At 37.6% G+C, this 9849-nt stretch overlaps 1 protein-coding gene across 1 annotated transcript in view; it reads left to right on the top strand.

The window, feature by feature from the left end:
* LOC115283343 (E3 ubiquitin-protein ligase RNF168-like) overlaps positions 1 to 7914 on the top strand; it is a 119044-nt gene extending 111130 nt beyond the window's left edge. Inside the window, 2 exon segments of the mRNA XM_029929625.1 lie at positions 7495 to 7619; positions 7802 to 7914. Of these exon segments, the coding sequence (XP_029785485.1) occupies positions 7495 to 7619; positions 7802 to 7914 (238 nt within the window).
* Positions 7915 to 9849: the final 1935 nt, after the last annotated feature.

Raw genomic sequence — 9849 nt, 5'->3', positions numbered from 1 at the left:
GGTGCCATACAAATTTAGGTTTACTTGTTCCAGTTCTGTGGAAAATGCTGTTGCTATTTCAACAGGGATTATATTAAATCTCTAGATTGCTTTAGATAATATGGACATTTTAACACTATTTTCCCAATCCCTGAGCATAGAATATCTTTTCATTTGTTTATGTCATCTTTAGTGTCTTTCATCAGTGTTTTATAGTTTTCAGAATGCAGGTCTTTTACCACTTTGGTTAAGTTTGTCACTGGGTATCTTACTGTTTTGGGTGCAATTATAAATGGGACTGAGTCCTTAATTTCTCTTTCTACTGCTTCATTATTAGTGTGTAGGAATGCAACAGATTTCTGTATACCGATTTTATATTCTGGGACTTTACTGAATTCATTGATTACTTCTACTAGGGTTTTTTGGTGGGTTGATGAGCATTTTCTATACAGTAACATATTATCAGCAAATAGGGAAAGTTTTATTTTTTCCTAACAATTTGGATGCCTCTTATTTCTTTTCTTGTTTGATTGTTGTGGTTAGGAGTTCCACTGCTACATTGAATATAAAAATGGTGAGAGTTGACATCCTTGTCTTTTTCCTGATGTTAGAGAATAGGCTCTCAGGTTTTCACCATTGAGTATGATGTTAGCTGAGGAGTTTTATATGACCTTTATTATATTGAGGTATATTCCGTGTAACCATACTTTGTTGAAGGTTTTTATCATGAACGGATGTTGTATTTTGTCACATGCTCTTTCTGCATTCATTGGGATGATCATTTGGTTTATATCCTTTCTTTGTTAATGTGCTATATCCTCTTGATTGATCTGCAAATAGTCTATTGTATCCTGTAGACTTGTTTACATATTGTTGGGTTCATTTTGCTAACATTTTGTTGAAGATTTTTCATTTATATTCATCAGAGATATTATCTTGAAGTTTTCTTCTTTTGTGGTATCTATCTGGTTTTGATATGGCCATGTACAATGGATTTGGAAGTTTTCCTTCCTTTTCTGCTTTTGTTTTGGAAGAGTATGAGAAGAATAGGTATTAACTCTTTTTTAAATGTTGTGTAGAAATCCTCTGTGAATCCATCTGGCCCTAGTCTTTGGTTTTTTGGGAGTTTTTCGATTACTCATTTAATTTATTGTTAGTAATCAGCCTTTTCAAATTTTCTCTTTCTTCCTGATTCAGTTTTGGAAGCTTATATATGTTTCTAGGAATTTATCCATTTCTTCTAGGTTGTTCAACTTGTGGTATATCATTCTTTGTAATATTCTCTTATAATCCTTTGTATTTCTGTGGTGTCAATGTTTCTTTCTCCTTTTTTTCTGATTTTATTTATTTGAATGCTCTGTCTCCTTTTTTTATGGCTGTGTGTGTATCAAAGTTTTACTAGAAGAATAAAGCTTGCAGAACAAGTTACTCTTGGTAAGAAATAATTACAGTTTTGGACAGAATGCTATAAGCCACATAATTACAAGGTCAGACGTATTGGTTGCTGCCATAAACTTTTCTTTACAGTACTTCAAGAGAAAGACATTAAAGTAGGAAAGATAGGAACAATATGCAGATGATTATTTGAATGCTTTTAACATGAGGGAGAAAAATATTCCAAAAATGAGTGGCATTGTTTTATAACAGGAATGTATTAATAACCTTTCTGGCTATCAAATGTAAAAATAGGCTTTTACAGCACGACTCAATAAAATAGCTCATGTGAAAATCTCAAATACTATGACTCATTTCACTAACCTGTCAGTATGGTTTTCCCTAAGGCATAATAGGACCTTTGCTTTTCACAGCTAGTATATTATCAGACAAAATAATGCAAAACCTAAGCACATATTTAAAACTACTTTAAAAATTTTACAACTGGAGGAAACATTAGAGATCCTTTAATTCAAACTTCTCATTTTACAAACAAGAAAAATTAATAACTTGCTCAAGGTCACAAGTCATGAACAGTTGTCAGCATAAGGCCTAACCTAGTCAAATCTGAAAAATTGCCTTCCTTTACCTTTGAAACTTCATGTGCCCCATTCTTCCTAACGGACTGTTTCTCTTTCCTACTCTTTCAGTGTCAACCCATGAAAAATTACTCAATACCTTTCTTCTCTGTTCGGAAGTAACTGCATGTTAGTTCTGTCTTCCATCCTTGTTCCATATATCATTGGTTGTAGGTAGAATTAATATGCCTTTCCAATGCCACTGAGCCTATCTGATACAGTAAACTAGAAACTGAGAGATGCTAATGTAGAACTCTGTAGTTTTTCTACTTTGAGGGGCACATGAAAGTTGGGGGAATATGAATTTTGACAATCACCTTCTGCTCTCTCCTTGTTTTGATGAGTCTGGTTAAAGGTTTATCAATTTTGTTTATCCTTTCCAAGAACCACACCCTCATTTCATTGATATATTAGTCTCAATTTCATTTAGTTCTGCTCTAATCTTTATTATTTCCTACCTTCTACTGGCTTTGAACGTTGTTTGTTCCTTTTCTAGCTCCTTTACGTGTAAGGTTAGATTGTTTATGTGAGATTTTCATAATTCTTGAGATAGGCCTGGCATTGCTATACTCTTTCTTCTCAAAGCAGCTTTTGCTGCATCGCAAGCATTTTGGACTGTTATGTCTTCATTTCATCTGTCTCCGTGTACTTTTTAAATTTATTTTAATGTTTTATTTTATATTTGAGAAAGAGAAAGAGCAAGAGCAGGGGACGGGCAGAGAGATGGCGACAGAATATGAAGCAGGCTCCAGGCTCCCAGCTGTCAGCACAGAACCTGATGCAGGGCTGGAACTCATAGGCAGTGAGATCATGACCTGAGGTGACGTCAGAGGTCCAACCGACTGAGCCACCCAAACATCCCATGTCTCTATGTATTTTTTGATTTCCTTTTGGATTTCTTGATTGACCCATTCCTTGTTTAATAGCATGTTATTTTGCCTCCATGTATTTGGGTTCCTTCCAGATTTTTTTCTTGTGGTTGATTTTTTAAGTATGGGGTATTAAGCCCAGTGGGTTTTCAAAGCCTAATGTTTTGGGGATTTGTCTTCTCAGTGAAGGTCCCCCATATCTGGGATTCTTGGTGTGGAGTCTAATCTTCTCCTTTATTCATACTTACAGTGTCCCTTTGGTTTGTGGTTAGTCTCTCTGAGAGTTTGGTTCCCAACCACATCTCTTCCCCTCCTGCCCTTTTGGATATGGTCTCCTCTCTATGATTAACTATGGTAAGTCCATTTTGTCAGTCATTGGCTCATTTTCTGGGTTAATTGCACTGATGGGGCTCTTACCTAGGTGTGTCCATGGGACAAGATGAGCTTAGGATTCTCCTCTGCTGTCCTTCCAGAAGTCTCTTAAGTAGGTATTCTTTTTATGCAGTCGGTCATTGGAACAATTATTTCAAAAAGAACTATTTATGCATACTTTTGAATAACATATGTAATATATAATGTTTGTATTTACTGACAATCATTTTCTGACATTTACTTTTGTGAAGAATATATACAAAGTATGAGATTTTGAGAAAGCATCATGTCAGTCACCTTCAGCACACACACACACACACACACACACACACACACACACACACACACACACATATCCAGTATGTATTGTAAAGTGAAAACTTCTTTGCATGCCATGCATACCCTTTATATTCTGGCTCTGACTTCTCTAACAGCTCCTTGTACAATTCCCCCACATGTCTTCAAAGATCCCATATTCTAGAATTCTTACTCTCCCATGAATATTTCACTCCTATGTTGCTGGTGCAGTTTCTCCACCCCTGATAGTGTGGTGCCTTATTATGCCCTAGTAAAACACCTAGTAGACTGCTTGTCTCCTTCAAAATTCAGCTCCATTATTGGCTTCCTCAACATCTCCACACCTGGAAAAATAATTCTATTTTGGTTCTATTATGGTCCCGTCATATCTTACATTTATCTAATTTTTTTTGTCTCACTCCCTGTGTTTTAGGTTGATTCTCTACTTCAGTCTTAGACTCAGTGACATGATAGTAAGACATTCGTGTGGCTACTTGAGCCCCCTCTACCAATGAAGTGTCATTTATTAATAGTAATCACTTACATCTGCCTATTGCTATGCCTTTTTTTCAAGGTGCTTTGATTTCCATTGTCCATTTAATTCTCACATTTTGGAAGAAGGTATTATTTCCATTTTGCAAATGAAGTACAAGGCATACAGAGATGAGTTACCTAAGAATGCACATAGTAATTTCACACCATCTAACAAAATTACTTATGCATTTACCCTTTGACGCAACTACACTGCTAGAAATCTATCTCAAGGCAAAAGTAGCAAAAATATAAAATGATCCACATAACTGGTCTTAATTATAACATTATTTATAATAATAGGAGATTTGACGTAAGGCATTGTTTATCAAGAGGTAACTGAATAAACTTTAAGGCATCTGCCCAAAAGAGTACATAGCTGTAAAAGGCAAGAGATAGACCCCTGTATCCTGTGGAATTATCTGCCTAAGACATACTGTTAAATGCAAGGGGGCAGAATAGCATATATGATACATTTCATCCAGATACATGTGTTATTTTATTTTTAAAAAACAACAATGGAAAAACAAACCAACTGATAAAAATGATTACCTGTAAGAAAAAAGGAAAGATACAGAATGGAATAGAAAAAGATTGACTCTGTATTTCTTTGAAACTAATCTTCAATAGTTTTGACTTTGGAAATATGTAAATGGTTTATATTATGTTAAAACAAAATTTAAAAAATTCTTACAAATGTGAGACATATTACAAAAGATGTTTTATATATCAAATCACATCATAAACAAAGAAGGAATTATTTTGAGTGGCTTTAAAACAGTATTTTGATACAATGTCACTATGTTCAAAGGATAAAAATAACCAAAAATAAACTTCCTTCAGAAATCTGATTCTTAGAAATAATATGGATATTGTTAATTTGAATCTATATGGAGAGAGAGAGAGAGAGGGAGCAAAATATTGTATAACTGTCATTAGGAACCAAAAATTTCATCACAAGACCAAAGAGATAAAACTATATCATCATAGGAATTAAATACTTTCCCTGTAATCTTACCCAAAGTATCACTAGGTACTAAAGATTTATGTTTATTGTTCTAAAAATTATAAGTTTCCAGCCTCAATTCTCAGAAGTGAGCATAGAAGTAATGATTATCCATTGCAGCTAAACTGTCATCCTTAAATACCAAATCCTATTAATTTACCAGAGTTCCTTGGAGAAATGGTTGATTTTGGATCCGAGGCAGGAAATGTACACAATGAACTTGGGATATATAGTGCCAGAAAATCTAAGAAGCATTGTCTATTGGGGTCCTGCTAAGGGAACACAGAAGCCAAACATGATGGAAATACTGCTGTCCAAGTTGGAATAATTTGACCATTATAGGACTAAGAACTGCAATTCATACATGAACAGAAGAGAATTAATGATAATGCTAAGATTAGTCTGACTCCTTTGGCCTTTACTAGAGAATCAACTTTTTATTCTGAAAATTAGTAATTAAAGTAAAATAACTTGTAGGGAATATTCTTTTCAGGAGAACTCCAACTAATAAATTCATAAGAAATGGAAGTATAAAAAATTATGACTATACAATCTTCAACAAAGTGCTAGATTTAGGCAGCAGTCATCTAAGGCTGCTAAAATCGTTAAGTGAATGTTTGATGAGGAAATTTAAAATTGATGGGTGAGGCTGAAAACACCTGAGCATGACTAGAAGTGGGCAGCCAGTGTTAGTGTGGTGCCTGAAGGGATGTAACCAGAAATAATACAAAACTCTTGAAATATCCAAGACTACAAGAAGCTGGAAGGAGGTTGTGACATCTAATCATGTGCCTACATCTAACTTGTATTTGGCAGAAAATACAAAGGATGGAAGAATAAAATTAAATGATATCAGGTTCATACAATACAACAAATCCATAACATAGTTAAATCCATGGGGAAAAGATGACCAGCATTCTTTAATAAATTCATTTCATGGAGGAAAAATGGAATGGAGGAGCCGTTCTAAAGGAGACTTCAGAGACATAAAAACCAAATACAATACGGGGGCCATGTTGAGCTCTTCCTTTGCACAAATCAGCTATAAAAAGAGTTTGGAGGAGTTGTGGGGATTTGAATAGGGATCAGGTATTGGATAACTTTTAGAAATTATTGTTTATTTTAGTTGGGTTATAGTCATATTTGAGGATATGTTTGAAAGTATTCTTACTAAAATGGATGAATTTTCCTCTATGTAAATTATCTTATTTTTTAAATCCTAATTTAAAAAGCTATTGTATGTTAGGCAAACATCTGATCTGTTCAAGTTGCAACCCAATATTCAAGAAGAAGGGGATATAAAGGGTATAGATGAGATGGGATTGGCAAATTGTTCCTAAATATTAAAGGTGGATCATGGATACATGGGCGTTGAGATGTTTATTGTACTTTATTTATGTTTTTAGTTTTTTAATGTTTTTTATTTATTTTTGAGATACAGAAAGAGAGAGTGCGAGCAGGGGAGGGTCAGAGAGAGAGGGAGACACAGAATCAGAAGCAGGCTCCAGGGTCTGATCTAGCCATCAGCACAGAGCCTGACGCAGGGCTCGAACCCACGAACTGTGAGATCATGATCTGAGCCGAAGTAGGACACTTAACCAACTGAACCACCCAGGCTCCCCTGTGTATGTTTTTAAATTGTCATGTTAACAGAGAGTAGAGAAAGAAGTGAAACAAGGCCTGCCCAATTAGTAGAATGGCAGCCCAGGCCTCCTGAGCCTGATGTTATTTATAGTAACTATTATTAAGAATTTGAGCTAACAGCAGGCAGGCTCATAAAATCTGTAGGACTGGCTTGTAGGACCTTAAAAATGGCTTGAAGAGATGAGAATGATCCTCAAACAACTTTAATGCAAGACACCATGCCAGGAGCCTAGAGATACTGATCTACTTCCCGTGTAGTCCTCTGGTTATCAGCACTAGTCTTGGGACCCTGGCACTACAGGCTATGAATGACTATGGCGGGGGTGGGAAGGGCGTGTCCCCTCCTGCTGAAATGCTGGACAGTTTGGGTGAGTAGAAAAATCGGCCCAGGTTTCATATCTGAAAAGAATCTACCAAATAGTAACCCTAAGTCTACCTTAGACCCAGTCCAGTCCCCACATCCATTGTGCTGCAAATTTGAGAAGAGAAGCCTTTGCTTTGCTTTTCTGTGCTGAGAGCTGAACTACTTGTGTTCTCCCGCCTCCCCCATCAGGAACACACAACAAAATTTTTACAACATAAGCCACACGTTGTTTGATCAACAGCCTGAGGGGCTGAGCATGGTTAGGGGTCCCAGTGTGTGTCCTGGGGCTGTTGTTTAGGTCATGGTGCTGGTGTAACTGGCGGCAGTGATGCATGTGTGTGCCTGCGTGTTTTCTGCTCTTCTACAAAAATAATAAAAATTAAGTAGACAAAATGTTTTGCCACCTCTGAGAACAAATAGGAGCGGTGGCTGTGTGGATGTTGAGAGTACCAGCAGCAGCCCTGGTGGCAGGAAAGCAAAAAAGACTGAGGAGCTTCAGAATGAGCTGGATGTAGACAGAGGAGGACCAAAGGAGGCCGGGCCACGTGAGTTGGTTGTGATACAAACCTATCCTAAAGGAAGCAAATTGAATACTTGATCTGCTGAGGCAGTAGCAGCGATATGAAAGTAAATTATCACACTGAGAGGGAAAAAAGTTAACCAAACCCTGACTGGGAGTTAGAGATAGATGGGCACAGAGATGCTCAAAATGACTCACTCTTCTCAGGGGGTTATAGACACCACCATGGTGGTGGGCAGAGAACAGAAAGAAATTGGAAGAACTTCATTCCCCCCTCACGAAGACTTGTGGATCGGCACAAGAAGCAGCCATCTTCCTGAAGTAGGGATCTGTTTAGATATTAACAGAAGCAAAGGAGGAATAGTCTTTCCATTGTTGTATCTCCTATGTTTCATTGTATGGCAAAGAAGTATTTTGTATTTTGAGAACAAAAATATCCTATGCACTATAGCTTGAGCATCAGAGAAATTACAAGCAACAAGAAAACGGGCGCCTGGGTGGCTCAGTCGGTAAGCATTTGACTCTTGATTTTGGCTCAGGTTGTGATCTCACAGTTTGTGAGATGGAGCCCTGTCAGCCTCTCTGCAGACAGCCCAGAGACTGCTTGGAATTCTCTCTCTCCCTCTCTCCCTCCCCCCTCCCCCTCCCCTGCTGGTCCCCCCCCTTCAAAATAAATAACAAAACGTTTAAAAAATAAAGCAACAAGAAATAAGTTAATTGGGGTAAAATTTTCTGGTTAAAGAAAATGTTCTTCCTCTGAAGTTACCCTTCTTCTTGCAGAGCCTGCTTGCAGTCCACAGAGCCAGGCTCTATGTGAAGCCCTCAAGAAATTCTGTTAACAACAAAATGCCTCCATGTGAGAGACGGAGGGAGGGATGCAGACTCAAAGGGTAGCTGGATAATGTGCCAGATCTCTGGAGTTTTTCCATAATGCAATCATCCGCGGGCTGTAGTCACCCTTGCTGACCCCACATCCCACTGTGTTTCTCCTTAATCACGCCACTTTTCGTCAGCACCTTCCTGTTTAGCAGAGATTCCCATTCCTGATACTTTGCGGGGGCTCATTATCTTCCATTTATCTGCACAGCCCTGCATTTGCCATCTATTAGTCCAGAAACATAAATGATGTAAATCCTTTCATATCTGGCTGCACCACCTAATTATTCCTCATTTGTTTTTATTCTCTCTCAATTTAGCATCATCTGCAAAGTTGGAAATCATGTTTTCATATCATAATTAGGGCTCTAAGAACCTCAGAGAAATTGCCTGGCAAATATGTGTGCCTTAGCTTTTCATTTTAATGGTGAATTTAAAAGTGAGAAAATAAATTAGGGCTGAAGGAAATAATAGACTGAAATGAAAGTTTCTGGAATATAGATGAGGAAACGCAATAGAACAACACAGGAAGAGAAACTTCCAGCATTAAAGTGCAAGAGCCAGCCCCTAAAGTAAAGCCATCAAGTAAATCTGCAATGTTTCCTCTTTCCTTTGATGATGAGGTTCACCTTTAGGTGTTCTGCTCTGGGTTTTGGGGTGTGCCGAGGTGTGCACAATTTTGCCAATTGGATAAACACCTTTCCTCAAGTATGCATAAGATTTACTTTTTCATGGGACAGCAACCTGGATGAGATTGAAGAGAGGTGTGCAACTGTACCCCTTGAAGTGCTGCCAGCAGGACTACGAATTAAAGGTGTGAGTTGAATAGGAGAGAATCTAACTCGATTTCATATGTATGGGGCATCACACAGAGATCAGATTCCAGAGACAGGCAAAATGAGGTACATGTGTCATCTGAAATATGGAGAAGGGAGTAGTGGTCTGGAACTTCAAAGGGAAGGAATATAAGTCACAGGAAAATGAAAAAGAGGAAATGTTTGCCAAACAAATGTTTGGTGGGCCTTTCAGAACTAATGGGACATAGAAAGTAATTTGATCAAGCAGGTCTTGCTCAGTTCCTCCTTGTCTACCATACCTAGTTGATGTTATAATGCAAGTTGTCCATGCTTAGAGTTGTCTTCTTTGAGGCAGTTGAAGGGAAGATTTGTCAAATTTCTTCCTGAGTCTTCTGGGCCTCAGTTGTTTTCAGCTCAAAATAATCTTCATGCCAATGTGGCATACCTTGGGCCTCCTGACCCTGGCCCCTATAGTAATTTAAGCAGAAATGGCCACTTCTGAGAGAGAACAGAAATAATCGATAGATCTAAAGGACTGTGGAACAAAGGATGAGAACATATTAAATATTTACTATTAAAGCT

This window comes from Suricata suricatta, chromosome X (genome assembly GCF_006229205.1).
Source record: "Suricata suricatta isolate VVHF042 chromosome X, meerkat_22Aug2017_6uvM2_HiC, whole genome shotgun sequence".
NCBI classification, from domain to species: domain Eukaryota; kingdom Metazoa; phylum Chordata; class Mammalia; order Carnivora; family Herpestidae; genus Suricata; species Suricata suricatta.
Note: the sequence above shows the minus strand (reverse complement) of the source record. Positions and strands in the feature narration are given on the sequence as shown.